The sequence below is a fragment of the Moschus berezovskii genome, chromosome 11 (genome assembly GCF_049115385.1).
Source record: "Moschus berezovskii isolate FMDL1 chromosome 11, NW_MosBer_1.0, whole genome shotgun sequence".
In the NCBI taxonomy this organism is placed as follows: domain Eukaryota; kingdom Metazoa; phylum Chordata; class Mammalia; order Artiodactyla; family Moschidae; genus Moschus; species Moschus berezovskii.
In genome coordinates this window covers 3,567,223-3,586,559 of record NC_142470.1, presented here as the reverse complement: position 1 = coordinate 3,586,559, position 19,337 = coordinate 3,567,223, and the positions used below count along the sequence as shown (strand labels likewise).

At 60.4% G+C, this 19,337-nt stretch overlaps 1 protein-coding gene across 2 annotated transcripts in view; it reads left to right on the top strand.

Annotated features, from left to right (window-relative positions):
• The first annotated feature begins 1,863 nt into the window (after positions 1–1,863).
• The window catches only part of KCNT1 (potassium sodium-activated channel subfamily T member 1), a 60,331-nt gene continuing 42,857 nt past the window's right edge, over positions 1,864–19,337 (top strand). For both annotated transcript variants that reach the window (XM_055400699.2, XM_088841044.1), the window contains exon 1: positions 1,864–2,018. In XM_055400699.2, the coding sequence (XP_055256674.1) occupies positions 1,924–2,018 (95 nt within the window). In that variant the 5' untranslated portion in view covers positions 1,864–1,923. The remainder of the gene's footprint in view (positions 2,019–19,337) is intronic.

The window sequence follows — 19,337 nt, the reverse complement described above, 5'->3', positions numbered from 1 at the left end:
ACCCCAGCCTCCCACCACGTGGCTCCCCCGCCCGCCTGCTCCTCCCCGGGGCCCCACCAGCTTGTGACTAAGGAAAAACATACGGCCACACTGATGCGATTAGGAAAATGTTGTTTTACAAACACTGCTGGATCCTCGGGGTTGACCCCGTGACCCGGAGAACAGCACACGGGTGTGTTGGGCCCACAAGACCACTCGCAGCCTGGGCCCGGGACAGCCCTCGAGCAGTTCCCAACGCCACGGGACGAGGGGCTGACGCCTGCCTGCCGCTTGTCCGGGGATCGGGAGGCATGGGCTAGGTGCTCAGTGGGGGCCTGGGGAATGCGCCTGCCCTTCCCAGCTTCAGGAGGGAGAGGAGGGGACCAGACTGCCCGCCGCCCACTCCCCAACGTGGACCTTGTGCTCCAGGTGAGCGGCCTGGCCTCCCAGCCTCTCGCACAGCCTGTCCATGAGTTTTCAGTTTGGGAATGAGTGTGGTCAGCGGAGCCCTGCACCTGCCCAGGGGCAGAGCCAGGCTCCTCACTCCATCTCCTATCCCTTGGTGGGTACGGGCCTCACAGGGCAGAGAACCCCCGACCCCATGCCCTGCAGCTGGTCTGCTGCCACTGGAGTGCCTCTGAAGGCCCCAAGAGGCCCATTCATGGGTGCACCACCAGAGGGTCCCAGCTGATACACTGCCCACCACCCCCCGCCCCGACCCCGGGGTCTTGGCTCTTAGAAGAGCCGGGTGAGCACCCAGCCCAAGCGGTGGAGGCCGCGGGGAGAGAATTCCACCTCCCCATCACGGGCTGAGGGCACCACCGAGGGGTGGCCTGGGGCTGGGCTCACCTGGGGGGAGGTCAGGTGGCTGCCAGAGATTTGGGAGCCGGGGGTCTGCCCTAGCCTCCCACCTGCACTGGTGGCCGCGCCTCCCCTGCCCGTCTGCGCCGTGGAGGTAAGGCTCCCCAGGGCATTCAGTTAATGATATGCAGCTACCCTGCTGTGTCCAGCACCACTGGGTGGGGACGGGGCCCCGGGGCTGGCAAGCAAGCCTCTGCGTGGTGGGCAGAAAGATCTTGATGAGGCTGTCCCCCCAGGAAGCTAGGAACCGGGAGCCTTGAGGGTGACCGCAGCCAAAACTCACCTGGATCTGGGGTGGGAGCGGGAAAGGGGCAGGTGCCCCAGGAGACAAATGTTTGGGCCCCAGAAGGTTGCAGACCACCAAAGGCCCTCCCAGTTTACCTGGTCTGATCCCATTCCTCTGCTCTGTCCTGCCAGGTGGGGACAGGGGCCCAGAGTCCTGGCGATACTGGGCAAAGGGCAGCTGGGGGCCAGAAGGATCCTGCCATCCCCACTGCCACCCCCTCCCGGGTTCTGATCCCACCTGAGCCGCTTGGCCCCATGGAGGCCACAGACAAGGGCCTCTTCTTAAGCCTCCTTGTCACACACACCCCTCACCCCCAGCCGGAGCCCATCAGTCTGAGGGTTGGAAGTGGGGGTCTTTGACGGGGAGATGAGTGTTCTGGATCCTGAGGAAGGCTGAGTAGGCAGTCTATGTGGGGGTTGCTGGGAGGGTTTCCGTGGCCCTGGTGGGAGTCCAGGGGTGGGGTGAGTGCCCGCCCCTGATGTGGGCAGTAGAGAACCTCCCCCACACCTTGGAGGTGCTTTGCAGTGGGCTTCACAGTCCTGCAGGGGCGGCGGGGCGGGGGGCCGGTGCAGTGGCCCGGGCTGTGCTGCGCGGCCAGGCGCGTGGGCATGGGGGCCGCTGCGCGGGCAGGACGGGCCGGGGGAGGGGGGGCCGTGCCGGCCAGGAGGGCCGGGGGCGCTGGGCGCGGGCGGGCGCGGGCGCGGGCTGAGGGGGCGCTGGCGTGTGCCCGCAGGCAGCCCGGCGCCGGGAACGGCGGCCGCGGGGACGGCGCGCGCCTGGACACCGCCGGCCTCAAGATGAGCGACCTGGACTCGGAGGTGCTGCCCTTGCCGCCGCGGTACCGCTTCCGGGACCTGCTGCTGGGCGACCAGTCCTTCCAGAACGACGACAGGTAGGGCGGGCGAGGGGTGGGGTCGGCGCGCGGAGCTGTCCGCGGTGCCGAAGGCCGCCGGTGCGCCCGCGACCCGCGCCCTTCAACTTTCCCGGGCTTCCGGGACTGGAGAAGTTTGGGTTGCGGCGGGTGGAGGAGAGGGGAAGCATCTTCCCGGGAGGGTCCTGGAAGGTGGGACGGGATGCTGTGTGCTGGGCAGTCGCCCCAGAGACCGATTCTCAGGCTGTCCTCCCCGGGTCTGCCCACAGGCCCCCAGCCCGGCTAGCAGCTCTGCTGACTTTGGGCACAAGCCAGGGCCGGAAGCGCTCTGTGTTGGAGCCCCGCGGGCTGGCTGAGGACTGGCGTCCTCCAGACGCTGGTTCTGGCCATTTATTATTAATCGGGGGATGTGTCCTTCAAGCTCATGCCGTGGTCAGTTACCAAGGTTGACAACATACCCTAGCCTCAGATTATTCTGGGGCGGGGTTGGGGGGAGGTAACATAAAGCAAAATAAACTTGAGTCTTTCGGCAAAGGACCAGCAAATTGAGCCCTTGGAAATAATTCATGTGCTGAGGGGGCTGGCAGGAAGCTGGGAGAAATGTTGCTTTTCTCTGCCTTTTCCCCAAATAGCTGTCTCAGTAAACACCCAGCACTTTAGCTCTGTCAGCCTCCAGGGAGGTGCTTCTATGCCTGCAGGGACTCACACTGGAGCCTGAGGGACTTCAGACGGAACTGCTTCCCTTGCAGTGTGTTGGGGGCGGTGGCCTGGTATCTGCGACTCTGCTTCCCCACCCACCCCTGAACTGGGCTCATGAATCTGCAGTGTTCCCCCAGCGGTGCAGTGATTCAAGTTAGCACACAAAGTCCATGAGGTTGAAAATTGTCAGGACAAAGATGGGGCTTTCAGAATAATCTACTGCTGAAACTGCAGCTGGGAGAGAAATCAGGCTTGTGAATGAGGCCAGGACGTAAGGACTATGCATGAGGCTTGTGGAGATGAGTTTGAAATCTTCTCTGCCTGCTGGCAACAGAACATCCTTCCAGACCTCAGATGGCATTCGCTTGCATTCCCTGGATAGAATCGGGAGGAGAGCTGGAACCCAAAGACTTCACCCACTTAGACCAGTGGATGCGAGCCCAGCAGAGGGGCTTCTTAAGGCCGTGTAGTTTTGTCAGACTGAGTGGAGAGGTGATAGGTAGATCCACCAGAGAACACGCCCAGGTGAAGAGTTCACGTCGCTCCCTGCGTGGGCAGAGGCGGAGGAGGGCAGGGCCAGGGCCTTCCCTAAGCTGAGCGCAGGCTCAGCACCTTCCTGAGTCAGCACCAGCCCCTCCCTGCCTGCTCCACTGGGACTGTTATTTCTCTAAAACAGCAGCCCCGGAGGTTCTTTCCATGTCGGGCAGGAAACGGCATCCATCTCCTGAGTGGGCCTGGGGCCTCCGAATGCTCCAGAAATGCCAGTGACTGCAGCTGACGTAATTGCAGTGACGCATCCCTCGGATTTCAGGAGTGGATGGCAGGTCCTCGCCTTCAGCCGAGGGTGGCTTGTGTCTGCCTGGAGGAAACTGTCCCCATCTCCTGGGACCTGGGAGGCTGGCACTGAAAACCCCACTGTGTTCTGGACCCTATGGCTTGGGATTTTTTAAATCATGATAAAATACACAAAACCTAAAATATAGAGTGAAGTTTGGTAACTTTACATCATCACCACTATGTACTTCCAGAGCATTCCATCAACCCATGGGGAAACCTGGTCCCCATGAGCAGTCCCACCCCCTGACTTGTGGCAAAACCCCAGTCTCCGTTCTCCTTGGCCTTGTTTTCCGTTCTCCTTGTCCTGTGTGCTGGGCCCAGGGACCTCCTGCTTGTGTGCATGTGGTATTTGGAGACCCGGGGTGTGTGTGTGTGAATCCTGCAGAGGAAAGACCCCTGTGGTCCCCGGGTGGGCATGGAGACCTTGCACTGGTGTCTGCAGGACTGACTGGCCCTGGGGGATGTCACCGAGAAAGAGGGGGAGCTTGGCCTCTGCCAGGCTGTTGGGGGAAGGGCCCCTTGCCCACCCCACAGAGGAGCACAGGGCCTGGGTGCAGTTGGCTGGCCCTTGGAACGGCCAGGGGGCCCACAGGTGGGGCAGGGGCTGCTGGTTTGCACAAGGTGATTCTGCCCCTGTTCCCCGTGGGGGCTGGAGGGGGCTCTTTGAGGCGTGGTGCTGTCCTCACCACATACCACATACCACCTTGAGGGGCAGGGGCATGAGCAGTGAGTCAGGTGAGGGCCTGGAAAGGGACAGTCCTCCGAGCAGACAGCTCAGGGAGCCCCGCCAGAGGAACTTTTCTCTCTCAAACCTTTGCCCAAAGGCGACTACAGGTCTTGCCTCTCATGAATCCCTCGTGCTCACAGGTCTCATGGGGGCAGGCAGTGCCGAAAACCAGCTTGGGGTTCCTGGGGGGGGGGTCCTGAGATCACCTGAGCCCCTCATCTTGAAGACCACGTGTGTGGAGACACCTCCCCTCCCTCAGTTCCCTCTCCTCCTCGGTGCCCATGGCCCCCACCCCCATCACTGGTCCCAGAGTGGAGAACCTGACCTGCGGGGGCCCCTGCAGGTGGGTGGAGAGGTGGTAAGGTGTGTCCTGGTCAGGGGAGAAGGGAGCAGGCACTGGGTCCGAGAGGCTGGAGGCCAAGAAGGCCAGCCCGTCTGTCCAGCCAGGCCAGGTGCACTCAGTGGGTGCTGGGGGGCTCAGGCAGGCATCCATGTGCCCCAAGAATAGCCCCCCGGGGCACAGGGTGGGCCTAGGACAGGCTCCTGGGGCTGCAGGAGGAGGGTGAAGGCTGCAGGTGAGTCAGCATTGCCTGGGGGGGTGCATTGTGGGTCTGGGGAGGTGAGCTGTGCCCTCTCTGCACCACGGGGCGGGGGCGCAGGGCAGGGCGCAGAGGGGCTCAGTGCAGGGCTCCCTGCCCCCCGGTGTGCCCCTGGGTCCCTGCTGCTTGGCTCCTCTCCAGGCCCCGCTCCCTTGGCCCGGGTCGGCCTCTGCGGGCTGAGCGGGGGCGCTGCTGCCCGACTCCTGGCAGGCTGTGAGTGGGCGGGCAGGGCTGTGGGCTTCCTGTTCTCCAGGGGAATAAAGCCACAACCGTGAGTCACCAGAGCCTCACACACTGCGGCCTTGGCTGGGAGGAGGGGCTCGGCCCACGTGGGTGAAGGAGCTGCACCCCCGCGGCCCCCGCCTCTCCTGGTGGGGAGAAGCAACCAAGGAGGCGAGCAGAGCCAGGACTGGCGCGCCTTCCGGGGCAGCCGGCTTCCCAGGGGACCCTCCTCACGGCCTCTAAGCCAGATCTCGAGGTTCCTGGGGAGCAGGGCTCTGGGCACAAGGGCACCTGGACCCTCCAAGGCCTGAGGCTTGGGGCTCCCTGCCCTGTCCTGGGACAGCTCACTGCGCCTTCATCCCAGGAGCCAAGGGGCAGCTCCAGGGATCCCCCTCCCACCTGCAGCGGCCCCTCCAGAGCACCTGGGGCACCTGGTCCTGGGGGTTAGACTTGGGGGTCTGAGGGCCTCCTGCGTGGCTCAGGGCCCGCAGGCCTGGCCAGGTGGTGAGCCTTCCCAGCCCGCCCACCCCCACCCCTGTCCCTCCTCCTCAGAGGGCTAACAACAGCCTGGCCCAGAAAGGCAGCAGTGAGCAGATTGAAAAAGCACTTTTCAGACGGGGCTTTGGTCAGTCAGTGTTCCTCCCCGTCCTGGTCTGTAACATGGACACAAGGCATCGCGCCCTCCCCCAGCTCAGGGAGATGCCCTGTATTGGGCAGGGGCCTCTCTGTGCCCTGCAGGGCAGGAAACAGGGCTGTCACACCACAGGCTCATCTCCAACAAGCGGCAGAATCTGCAGTGGGCTGGGGTGGGCAGAACCGCAGCTGAGCTGGGGCGGCCGGGTGGGCTCCTGGCCTGCGTGCCGTCGCCAGCTGCCTGTCCAGCTGGGACCCGGCCTGGCCTGCGGGGACCCCTCACCACTGTGGGAGGTTCTGTCAAGGTCCATGTCCCCTTGCTCCCAGACATCTAGTGGGGGATGGGCGGGGGGTATGCCCCTCTCCTGGGCGGGTGCTGGCCTCCTGCAAGGAGGTGAGGAGGCCGGGCCTCAAGGGGTCAGAGCACTGCCCAGAAGGGCCCGTCCCGTGTTTCCCTAAACTCCTCCGACAACAGCCTGACCGTCCCTGTGAGGTTGAGCAACACTCTTGTTTCACACAAGCTGAAGCAAGAGACAGGCCCGCCCTATGGGAAGCCTGGGGGAGACCTGAGGACAGACCCCCACCCCACCCTGCAGGGGCCACCGTTAGCAGCTGTGGCCCCCCCTCTGGCTGCTGGGAGGGGCGGGCGGGGCTCAGAGTTGGGGTCTCTGCGGGAGGTGCACCCCCTCCGCCCCTCTCCCTCAGCTGAGCAGAAGTGGATCCGCTGCCCCAGGCTCCAGGGGCGCTGAGGGGCAAAGCCAGGCCCCTCCCGGAGAGGAAAGGCCTACCAGGCCCCTGTGTGCTAAGTTGCTTCAGTCGTGTCTGACTCTCTGCAACCCCACAGACTGTAGCCCGCCAGGCTCCTCTGTCCATGGGATTCTCCAGGCAAGAATACTGGAGTGGGTTGCCATGTCCTTCTCGAGGGCATCTTCCCAACCCAGGAATCAAACCTGCATCTCTTGGCGTCTCCTGCATTGGCAGGTGGGTTCTTTACCACTAGCGCCATCTGGGAAGCCCCGTGCGGGCGAGTCAAAGTGGGGATGGGGGTCTCAAGGAGCAGCCCGCCCTTCGAGCCCTCACCTGCCGTTGCTCAAACAGCAGTCTCCGACGGGGCTGCAGGGTGCTGCAAGCCAGGCATGAGTGGGGGTAGAGGAGCTTTAGAAGCAGCCTTAGGTGCTGAAGTGCAGGAGGCGCACCTTCGCCTGCACCATTCTGCTCTACCTGGGTCTGCCCCCACCCTGTGTCCTGGGCACAGCCACGTGTGTCCCATCCTCCACCGCCACCTCCCCATCGTCCCTCCCCCATCCTGCCTGCTTGCCCGCTCCGACTTAGCCCCAGCCTGCAGAGAGGAACCGCCAGCCTCCCCCCCACGGCTTTCCTTGGGAGGGAGCTTTGCTGGGTGGTCTGCTTCTCTAGGGTGCCCCAACCCCACCTGGGCTCTCTGAGACCCTCCAGGACAGTTAGCCGGGAGTCTGGGTTGGGCCGGCCGCAGGCTCCCCAAAGTCACACAGCTAGTTTCTGCAGGAAGGCATGGGCAGCTTTGGGGGTGTTGGGGCACTGTCACCTGTCCTTCAGGGGTGCTCTGGGGACCCTGGGGTAGCCCCTGCCTTGAGGGCCTTGAGAGGACCCCACTAGACCCCAGGTTCCTCAGGAGAGATGCAAGGGCTGGGCTTTGACAGGGGATCCAGCGAAGCCAAGGGCCGCCTGCCCCAGGCTCTCCCCTTGCCCCAGATCCACGAGGTCCACCTGGGGTCCCGGGGGTCCTTGAGCCTGGAAGACCCCTAAGACCCTTGCAAGTGGGCCTGTGTCAGACCCGGAGCCTTTCTGGGTGGTGCATTCCCCAGGGGTGGGTGCCTAGGGCAGTCCAGGGATTTGGGAACAGGCCCTGTGTTTAGGACACCAGGTGGTGGACTCTGCCCAGGAGGCCAGGGATGCGAGGCCCTGGGAGTCGCAGCTGGGCACACGGCCACCCCCCAGCCCAGTGCCTGGAGCTAATTCAACTTGGTGTCCTGAGAGGACACCCAGGTCCAGAGAGGAGGTGTGACCCCCACCCCAGTGGCTCCCTGGAGAGGGTGGGGGCAGGGGAGGCTGGGGGCAGCAGGATTGAGGGGGTGCTGTGCTTAGTTGCTCAGTTGTATCCAACTCTTTGTGACCACATGGACTGTAGCCCGCCAGGCTCCTCTGTCCATGGGGATTCTCCAGGCAAGAATATTGGAGTGGGTTGCCATTCCCTTCTCCAGGGGATCTTCCCAACTCAGGGATCGAACCTGGGTCTTCCGAGTTGCAGGCAGATTCTTTGCCGTCTGAACCACCAGGGAAGCCCTTTTTGGGGAGGGACACCATTCTCCACTGGCTCCTGAGGGCCCAGGACCTTCCTGAGGACCCGAGATGGCAGGAACTTGAGGGGGTCTCACTGCTTGGGGCCGGGGCTGTTCAGGGAGGAGGTGGGGGCCATGGGGGACGATGTTGACCTCTGAGTGTCCTGTGACCTGCCTGTACAGCCTCTGGCCCCTGGGGTGGAGGACTGGAGGGGTCTCGGAGAGGAAGGGGAGGAGGGAGTCACGGCTGGGCCTGACCCGGGGTGAGGACCAGGGCCTGGGGCCCACAGTGCCCCTGGGCCTGAGCCTTGCACGCAGGAGGGTGCTGTCACCGTGCAGGGTGACCACCCCCATGCTGGCCAGACTGAAGCAGGCTAGCTCTGGAGTAGAGCCAGCCACCCAGGGACCCAGGGTTCTCCCTGCTCGGGGCTGAGCCCAGGCTCCAAGGGTTAAACTCCCCGAGCCTTCCTTCTGCTCAGCTGTGATCAGGACGGAGTGAGGGGCTCCCAGGGGAAGGTCACGCTTCCCTGCCCTGGCCTTGCGCTGGCCAGGGCCCCTTTTCCATCACAGACCCGAAGGCCTCGGAGGACATGACTGGCATGGGAAATGACTGTGACCCAGGCTGGTGGGGCCAGGCAGGCTGGGGGTCCCCTGCCACCTTCAGCTCCACACAGAACAGGACTGGTGGGTGATAGTGGAGACACGTCCAGCACCCCAGAGTGTAGATCTAAAGCCAAAACCCCCACCTCCCCACTACAGGCCCTCCTCAGCCCAGAGCAGCCCTGTGGGTGTTCAGGCCCAAGGCCTGACCCGCTCCCTGCATAAGCTGGTCACCCCTGGGGCGCTGCTCCAGCTCCCTGGACAGCTGCCGCCCTCACTGCAGCCTCTCCAACAGGCCCCCAACGCTCCCAGCTCCCCCCCATGCCAGGCCTGAAATGCTGTGCCCACTCAGCTCTTGCCCACCCGAGGCCAAGGGTCCTTCAACCACAAACAGAACAGTGGCGAGGGTGCTGGGAGCATGGACACTGGGAGCTGGCCCTGGACGTCGCCAGGCTGCTCCCTCGGCGTCCCTGTCTCTCTGGGACTCACTTTTCCTCTGCGTGATTAGATCAAGGACAGGCCCGGGTGGTGCCGGGTCCTGACTGAGTCTGTGTGCTGTGTCCCGAGGCAGTATTCTGATTTTTGCATCCTGATTTTTCTAGCATTTTCCAGGTCTGGGGCTCATTTGCTTGCATCTCCCCCACTCCACCGGGGGACTAGGGCCAGGTCTGATTCTGTGCCCCATTGTCACCTGGGGTCTGCGCCCGGGAGCAGGGTCCTGGGAGGTGGACAGAGGGGGCAGCCGGGGCTCCCAGGGACAGGTCACACTTCCCTCCTACCCCAACTCCCTCCCTGTAGGTGGGGGTGGGGAGCTTGGGTCACCCCCAGACCTGGGAGGCCGGGAGTGGGCAGAATAGGTAGTGAGATGGAGGAGAAAGGAGCAAAGGAGGGCGACGGGGAACGCACACACACATGAGCAGCAGCGTGGCCATCTCACCCAGCCGTGGGTGCTGAGGGCGTTCAGCAGGGCTCCTGGACTCGAGTCTCCATTGTAAGACAGGTCCGCTCTCGGTGATCAGGATTAGGAGAACATCAGTGAAGGTGTCAGCAGTTCTGTGATGAGGCGAGGCCTGGCCTCCCCCTGCCCACGCCCCGGGGATCCTGGGGGAGACGCTTAAGATGGCAAATCAGGTGCCAGGCTCCCCAGGAGCCTTGGCCGCATCCCACCCTCTGGCCTTGCACATCCCAGAGCATCTCTTTGCCTCTAAGCCTGCATCCTGGGGGCCTGTGTGCACGGCTCAAAATTAAATTCCTGCCAATTAGTGCAAAGCAGGACACAGATGCCCAGAGAGAGGACAGCCAGCATCCTCCAGGGTCTCGGAAACCATGGTCAGTTTCAGTCTCAAACTGCAGTTTATCAGACTCATGATATGCTGCCCACCGTGTGCCACTGCCGTGGACGATGCTGTGCACTCGGAGTGAAAAAAGGTGAGGGTGCCCAGGCTGCGGCTCGGGCAGCTCCAGCTGAGTGGCAAGAACCCCCACCCAGGGCCTCACCAGCGGACGCTTACTGGTCAGTTCTGCAGCCGGAAGTCTGAGATCAGATGCCAGCCTGGGGAGGGGGCAGCGGTTCCAGATGGGGCCTCTTCCTGTTGTGCAGATACCGTCCTGCCTGTCCTCATGAGAGACAGAGTGAGCAAGTTCTCTCATGAGGGCACTAACCCCGTCTCGGGGCCCCACCCTCAGGACCTCATCTGTTAATAACTCTCATCACCTCTGAATGCCATCACTCTGGGGGTTGGGGCTTCAGTGTGAGTTTGTGGTGGTGGGGGGGACACAACACATTCCATCCACAACAGGCTTGGGGAACAAAGTGGACACTATGAAATCGATGGCCGGTACCCTCTCCGGGGGTTAAGGTGTGCCTCGATCTCAAATTCCTTAAGCCCTGGGGCATCCCAGGATCCCTGGAGGGAAAGCCTGCCTCTCTCACCTCCCCCACACCCACGAGGTGCAGGCCCCTGGTGAGTGGAGGCAGATCCTGCAGGAAGAAGGCCTCCAGGTCTCCAGAAGCTCAAGGTCTCCAGCTGAGAAGAGGAATCTCAGGAGGGGGCCTGCAGTGCTTTGAATGGTGTCCCCCAAGTTCATGTCCATTGGCACCTGGGAATGTGACCTAATTGGGAAATAGGGTCTTTGCGGCTGTAGTTAAGGTAAAGATCTTGAGATGGGATGATCTCAGATTTAGGGTGGGCCCTGCATCCACTGCAGAGTCGGACACGACTGAAGTGACTTAGCAGCAGCAGCAGCTGCATCCACTGACTGGTGTCCTTATAAGAATAGACCCACACACAGGAGAAGCTGTGTGAGAGCCGAGCAGAGACAGGTGATGGCCACAAGCCAGAGCCGCCTGGGGCCTCCAGGAGTTAGAGGAGGCAGGAGGCACCCTCCCTGGAGCCTCTGGAGGGACCGGGGCCTGTGATACCTTGATTTCAGCCCAGTGATGCTGACTTTGGACCTCTGGGCTCCAGGACTGTGTGAGAACAAATTTCTGTGTTAAGTCTCTCATCCGTGGTCCCTTGTTCCAGCTGCCCCAGGATACACACACGTCAGGAAATCTCAGTCATTTGGGGGACAGTGAATGTCAGAAGTCACCTCGTTTTTTTCTAGGAAAGAAAAGTACCACCTTCTGAGCAGTCTGAGGAAGCCTCTCCCACCCCCAACCCCCAGCCCAGTGGCCAGGCCAGTCCCCAGGCCATTGTTAGGAAGGGAGACTCCCTTGAGAAGCACAGATCTCATGTGGCATTTGGGGCATCTCCCGAGACCAGGGCTTCCCTGGTGGCTCAGACAGTAAAGAATCTGCCTGCAACGCAGGAGACGCAGGTTTGATCCCTGGATTGGGAAGATCCTCTGGAGAAGGGAATGGCCACCCACTCCAGTATTCTTGCCTGGAGAGTCCGGTGGACAGAGGAGCCTAGAAGGCTAGAGTCCACGAGGTCACAACGAGTCAGATAGGACTGAACGACTAACACTGCACTTTAACTTTGAGACTCATGTTTGGGCTGGAGAGGGGGCAGCAGGAGAGGAGGCATCTTCCCTGAGAAGTCAGGGACCCCCAAGTGGTGCCCATGAGGTGATCAGAGGGCTTGTGGGGAGGGGAGAAGGCTCCCAGATCTGGGTCTGCAGCCACGGCAGAGTCCAGGGAGCAGGCAGCACATACCTGGCTTGGGGAGGACATTGCCCTGGTGGCCCCAACCTGACCTTCACAGCTGGTTTGCTCCATCCAGGAATATTGTGTTGCATCTGGTTATCAGGGTTCGCTAACTCCTTTTAACCCAGAATGGCTCCTACCAGGTAAGCCCGCCCAGGTCCCCAGCCCTAATCCCCAAGCCCATGAGGATGGCGAGATGTCTCCTTACTTGGAAGCAGGATCTTTTCCATGAGCAGGAGGTCACTGGGGGTGGGCCCTAACCCAACATAATTAGTGTCTTTTTTAGTGTTTGTTTCTGTTTCTTTGGCTGAGCTGGGTCTTAGCTGTGGCACACAGGATCTTCTGTCTTCCTTGCAGCATGCGGGGTATTTAGTTGCAGCATGTGGGGTCTGATTCCCTGACCAGGGATCGAACCCAGGGCCCGTGCACTGGGAGTTCAGAGTCTTAGCCACTGGAACACCAGAGAAGGTCCAACTGATGTCCTTTTCAAAAAGGGAAATTTGGAGACAGACCTGGAAAGATCCTCCCTTGTGGCCTCAGAAGAAGCAGGCTCTGCTGACCCCTTGATCTCGGCCTCCAGAACTGGGAGAGAACGAATTTCTGTTGTTCACGCCATCCAGACTGTGCCACCCAGCCCTAGGAAGCTCATGTTGTAGTTCAGTCGCTCACTGACTCTTTGTGACCCCATAGACTGCAGCAGACCAGGCTTCCCTGTTGTTCACTACCTCCCAGAGTTTGCTCAAATTCATGTCCATTGAGTTGCTGATGCCATCCAACCATCTCATCCTCTGCCACCCTCTTCTCCTTTTCCTTCAATCTTTCCCAGCATCAGGGTCTTTTCCAATGAGTCAGCTCTTCGCATCAGGTGGCCAGAGTTTTGGAGCTTCACCATTAGTCCTTCCAATGAATATTCAGGGTTGATTTCCTTTAGGATGAACTGGTTTGATCTCCTTGCTATCCAAGGGATTCTCAAGAGTCTTCTCCAGCACAATTTGAAGGCATCAATTCTTTGGCCAAGGCCTTCTGTATGGTCCAACTCTCATATCCATACATGACTTCTGGAAAAGTCATAGCTTTCACTATACAGACCTTTGTCAGCAAAGTGATGTCTCTGCTTTTTAATATGCTGTCTAGGTTTGTCATAGCTTTCCTTCCAATGAGCAAGCGTCTTTTAATTTCATGGCTGCAGTCACTGTCCATAGTGATTTTGGAGCCAAGAAAATAAAATCTGTCACTGCCTTTACTTTTACTCCATCTGTTTACCATGAAGTGATGGGACCGGATGCCATGATCACAGTTTTTTGAATGCTGCGTTTTAAGCCAGCCTTTTCACTCTCCTTTTTCACCCTCATCAAGAGGCTCTTTAGTTCCTCTTCACTTCCTGCTGTTAGAGTGGTATCATCTGCATATCTGAGGTTGTTGATATTTCTCCTGGAAGCTCATACCCATGGCAATTTTGCATTATAAGTAAGGTTACTGATCAGTTGGCTGAGGTAATGAACAGGAGGGTGGGCCCTTTCTAAGCACAGTGGGCCTTTGAAAACGGTGTTTTCTCTGGCTAGAAGTGGAAGAAAAGATTTGAGACATAGGGGTATCTGAGCCACGATTGCCAGCTTTAAAGATGGAGGGGCCGAGGGATGCGGGCAGCCTTTAGGGGCTGAGCCACCAACAGACAACAGGAAAAGGGAAACTCAGTCCTACAACCACCAGGAAATTAATCCCACCAACTGGATGAGCCTGGAGGTGGATTTCCCCCAGGGCTCCAAGTGGAAGTCCAGCCTTGGTGATGCTGATTTCATGCACATGGAACCCGAAGCAGGACACCAAGCTAAGCCATGCCCAGCCTTCTAATAGATGGCAAGAGAGAATAAATGTGTTGCTTTAAGCTGTGAAGTCAGTGGTGATTTGTCACACAGCACAGGTGGCTGATACGCCAGGCCTCTCGTCCTGCAGAAGGTTCTGCTGTCTGTGTGTCTGGCTGCCTCTCCTAGTATTTTTCATAAACTGGATGTTGGTTCTGAAGGCCTGGTGGATGGAGCTCGGATGTCTCAGGCAAAAGGTTTTCAGTTCCACTGTGGTCCCCATATTGCCCTGTGTCCTGGCTGTCTCTCCGTTAGAGATGGCCAGATGGACACTCTGGCTAGTGATGACAGCCCAGCCCTTGCACTGGGCAGTTAGGCACGGTGATCCATCAATATGTGACCAGGCATTCCTCCTCTATATTGCAGCCCCCCAGGACAGCCTCCCTGAGCCCCGCATTCTGTGGAGGCTTGGACAAGCTCCTTTCCTGTTTTGCTCCACCCTCCTTGAGTATAAGCCACGTGCTTCTTTAACTGGTGGTTTTCCTGCATCAATGGGGGCTGGTTGTAAGCTCTGAAACATAATTCCTGCTGAAAAAAAGCAGGAAAACACGCTCAATCCTTTGCCTTTAATTTTACTAGTTTTCAAAGTGTATTACAGCAGCTTCACAGGATGACAACTGAGGGTGTTTTTTCTGGATTCTTCTTTCTGGGTGTGACCTTTGAGTTTTTTAAGTGACAAGAGGGGCTTTGCAGATATGCTGAAGTTAAGGATCTTAAAAAAAAAAAAGCACTTCCCTTAGAAGAAAGATTAACATCTTAGAATGATCACTTATATGTTTTAGTTACTTTTGGCCTCTCTGGGTCTTGGTTGCTGAACACGGGCTTTCTCGAGTTGCAGCGGGTGGGGGTTACTCTTCACTGCGGCGGCCCCTCTCGCTGCAGAGCACAGGCTCAGTAGCTGCGGTGCACGGGCTTAGCTGCTCCATGGCGTGTGCAATCTCCCTGGACCAGGGATTGAACCCGTGTTCCCTGCATTGGCAGGTGGGAGTCCCAACCCGTGGACTCCGAACCCGTGGAAGTCCAAAGCCAAGAATCTTGAGATGAGGCGGTAATCCTGAGTCACCTGGGGGGCCCCGTGGGGTCCCAGGGCTTTTCAGAAGAAGGAGGTGGAAGGCCAGAGTCAGAGAGAGAGAGACGGAAGGATGAGGCCGGGGCCCCAGACAGGGGGCACGGGGGCCTCTAGAAGCTGGAGAAGACACGGAGGCATCTCCCCAGAGTCTCCAGAGGGCAGGACCAGCCTGCCCACAGGTAGACTTTAGGACCCAGAATTCCAGAAGTGTTGAAGACGACAAGCTTCAAGCCACTGTATTTGCAGCACTTGCTACAGATCAAGAGAGACCCACACACCGTGTGCTCACCTTCCCCCCTTCTGTTTTGGTTCGGGGTTTCTGGCTGTTAGGCGTGTGGGGCCCTACCTCCTCAGCCAGGCAGCGAACCCTCAGCCTCCGTGTTGGAAAGCGAAGTGTTCACCACTGGACGGCCAGGGGAGTCCCATCTTCGTCCCGTCTAATATTCAGTTCTCCCTTCTTGGGCTAGTGGGGAGCCCATTCAACTGGATTTCGTAGTTCTTTTTTTCACAATTTTTAAAAAATTGTGTAAAACACATATGCTTCACAACAAGAGAAGCCATCGCAACGAGAAGCCTGTGCACGCCAACTGGACAGTACAGAGAAAGCCTGTGTACACCGACAAAGACCCAGCAAGCCAAAAATAAAAATACGCACGATATAAAACTCACCACCTTAATCATTTTTGAGTGTACAGTTCTGTGATAGAATAGTCTTTTTAAATTTTTTTAATCAAAGTATAGTTGATTTAGGGATTCCCTGGTGGCTCAGTGGTGAAGAATCTACCTGCCAATGAGAAGACGCGGGTTCAATCCCTGGGTGGGGAAGATCCCCCTAGAGGAGGGAATGGCAACCCACTCCAGTATTCTTGCCTGGAGAATCCCGTGGACAGAGGAGCCTGGTGGGCTACAGTCCCTGGGGTCATGGACGTGACTGGTCCCGCACAGACGCTGGGTGCACATGCACTTACAACTGTTATACAGCCTTCTTGCAGGGACCCCTGGATCACTGGGCAGCGTCCCTCCTTTGCCTCTCATTCCAGTCTTTGTTTTCAAATACACTAAGCATATTCTTAATGGGCAGCTGACACCACCATCCACCGCTTTCATCTTCCCGAACCGAAAGGCATCCCCATTAAACTCACTCCCCACCCCCTCGCCCAGCCCCTGAAGCCAGCGTGCTCTTCCCTTCCTCTGATTTGCTTTGTCTCTCTTACTGCCTGAAGAATTCTTTCTTCGTCCTTTAAGCCCAGCAGATGGGTGGGATCGATGGCTGGGTGCGGCGCATCTGTGCCTCCCTTTCCTGGGACTCCGTGTGCAGTCCTTTCATCATTGTTTCTCAGTATTTCCTAAATTTGCCTTAGATACTTCAAACGGGCCGGGGCCCCTCGCAGGGCATGAGCAGTTCTTCGGGTGTGCGCCTCCCGCAGCTCTCAGCTCCTGGACACGCTGCTCCGCGTCCGCCTCTGTGGCAGCAGGGCCATCCCTCTCTAACTCCACGGTCAGTCATTTCCCTTCTGACTTGGGCTCACCAGGTGGCGCTAGCGGTAAAGAACCTGCCTGCCAGTGCAGAAGACGTTAAGAGACGGGTTAGATCCCTGGATCGGGAAGATCCCCTGGAGAAGGAAATGGCAACCCACTCCAGTATTCTTGCCTGGAGAATCCCACAGACAGAGGACCCTGGCAGACTGCAGTCCATGGGGTTGCAAAGAGTCAGACATGACTGAAGTGACTTAGCACGCCCCAGGGTCCTTATATGGGGTGAGGGTAGGCGTGTGTCCAGGACATGGGCCAGAGGGGATGGTTTAGATGGCTCCCCACCCCTTTTTGGTGGTATTGAGTACAGAGGCATTGCTCCTGACACCCTGCTTTTGCTCTCGGCTCTTCAGATGTGGCCGTTGGGTTTTTGGTCTTTCTTTAGCTTTTGTTCATAATTTGTCCCACCTGAGCATGCACGCAGTTGTTTTTAGCCTTGTTTAGTCTCTTTGTATTTTGTTGTTGAAGGAGAGGTGTGTCCAGGTGAAAGCAATTCAGCAAAGGGTCCCAGGTCCCAGCCTGGCTCACATGGACACACAGGCAGAGAGGCCTCAGCGGGGCCCCAGAGAGGGTACCGCCCGTGCCCACGGTCCTGCTGGCCCTGTTTTACAGGCACTGCAGCGTCTCACTCACCAGTAGGCCGGAGGTGCTTCAAGCCCTCCCTCTTTGCAGCCGCTCCCATGTCATCCCCTCCACAGGAGGGGCAAGGAGGGGCTAACATCAGTTTATCCCCTCCCGCCTCCTGTGTTGTCGGGGGAGGTTTGGGACAGGGGACGGGACAGGACATGGAAGGTGGTCAGGGAAGTGCACGTATCAGTGTTGCTGAGATCACCCAGTGGCTTCATCCTGACTGGCACTGTCTGGGGGGAGGCCAAGCCAGGAGCTGGGTGTACAGAGGCCCACCTTCCTCTCACAGACCTTCTGTCCGCGCCAGGCCCTGGTGGTTTGCTGGACCACAGAGGGGTGAAGCAATAGAGGCCGGCCAGCTGGCCATATTGGAGCCTCCGGTCTGGCATCAGGGCTTGGACCGGACAGGAGGGCCTGGAGCCCCCAGGCAACTTGCATAGCTGTCCTCTGAGCACCCTGCACCCAGCTGGGCTCCAGGGCAGCCAGCCCACAACCTGGGTCCTCCCAGCACCAACACCTGGGCGAGTCACCTCTACCCCCCACCGCCCCCCAGTCCCGGGCCTCCCTCGTCTGCAAAAATGGAAGGAATTGGGCAGAAAAGCCTCATAATGTGGCAACAGGGAGCAGAGTCTCTGTCAGCTGGGAGGCCTCTCCCTGCCTTCCTGTCTGGTCTCCCGCGGGCGGAAGCCACTTCCTCCCTCAGCGCCTCGGTTTCCCCGCTTTGTAAACGGACAGAAATCTGCATACTTCCTCAAGCTGTCTATTCCGTGAGATGGTCTGAGCTCACCGGGCAGGGAGGGGGTCGGGTGCAGGGCAGGGAGGGGGTCGGGTGCAGACCGGGCTCCGGGACTGTTAGCTGCCTCCTCCGCGTCTGGGATCCCATGTCCCGCGCCGAATGGAGCCTCGAGTGCCGGTACAGGTAAAGGAGGACTTCGTGGACAACCTGGACGCTTTGGGGGAGCGGGTGGGGGCAGGGGCGACCCCTGAGTGCCTGCGGGAGGGAAGACAGACAGCGGCGCCCCCCCACTACTGTGGGGCTGGGCCCACCCGACCTGGGCGCAGGGGTGGGAGCTGGGAGGTGCGCGTGGCTCCGGGTCCCCAGGACCCACAGGCCGCCTGGGGTCCCCTCCTCCAGCAGCCCCCGCCTGCGGAGATGACCGGCCAAGAGCCACCAGCTGCCACGGCGCTACTACTGCTCCCCTCCCCCGGCGCCGTGCGGGCCAGCGTGACTATTACTACTCCTTCGGTGGGAAGGCAGACCCCTCGATGCCCGGGGCGCAGAGACTCTCGCTCCCGGGGCGCCCTCTGCGCTCCCGGGATGGGGAGGGGGCCGAGCCGGGGCGCCCCCCGGTCGCAGCGGGAGGGAGCCCGGCCGCCCCCCAGCCTCCCCCCAGCCTCCCAGCCCCCGCTCCGGCCGTTCCACTGCGGCGGCAGCGCGGGGAGCGCGGAGAGGGTGGCGCGCGGAGATGGTAGCGCCCGCTCCGCCCCCGCCTCCCGCCGCCGCCGCCGCGCGCTCCGGCAGGATGGCGCGGGCCAAGCTGCCGCGCTCGCCGTCCGAGGGCAAGGCGGGCCCGGGGGGCGCCCCGGCCGGCGCCTCGGCCCCCGAGGAGCCGCACGGGCTCAGCCCGCTGCTGCCGGCCCGCGGCGGGGGCTCCGTGGGCAGCGACGTGGGCCAGAGGTAGGGGCGGGGGCGCGGGGCGCCGAGGGAGGGGCTTTGCTCTCTGCGCTCGCTTCCCGCACGGGCTCCGCTCCTCTGCACCTGCCGCGTTGCCTGCAGCCCCGGGGAGGGGAGGGACGGCTGGGGTCTCCCCTGGGGACCCCCTCCCAAGCGCCCCGCCCGCTGTGTCTCCCGTCCGCCTGTGGGACCCCTGCTCCCTCCTGCCCCGAGAGGCTGAGCACAGTGGGCCTGCAGGTGAAATCGGAGGAGAGAAAGGAGGTGGGGACCTGCTGACCCCTGCCCAAGCCCTGTCCCGCTGGAGGCTACACTCATGTTGGTCCCCAGCAGCCACTTGGGGTGAGGCAGGGCCAGCGTTTGTGTCCCGCTCCAGAGGTAAGCAGTGTGAGGCCCAGGGCGGCCGCAGAGCAGATGGGAGCTGGGGCGCAGGCTGGGGGCTCAGGCTCCCTGGGGCTGAGGCCTGGAACCCATGGCAGTAAATGTGCAGGAGGCTGGTCCTCGCGGTCCGGCAGGGTCCTGCCGGCCCCTCCTTGGGCACGGGCGCAGCATGACACCCCCATTTCACCGGTGAGGACACTGAGGCTCAGTCTGCAGCACTAACTCTTAGCCAGCATCTTTCCCGTGCCAGGAGCCCTTCTAGATGCTGCGGGGGAAACTGAGATGAATCAGACCCCCCCTAATGTGGGCACACGTCGTGGGCACAAAAACCTGTGCGGGCTGGGCTGGGACAAGGAGCGTGGAGGCTTCCTGGGGCACTGGCCCTGCAGGCGGTGCACCGGGAGAGGGGCAGC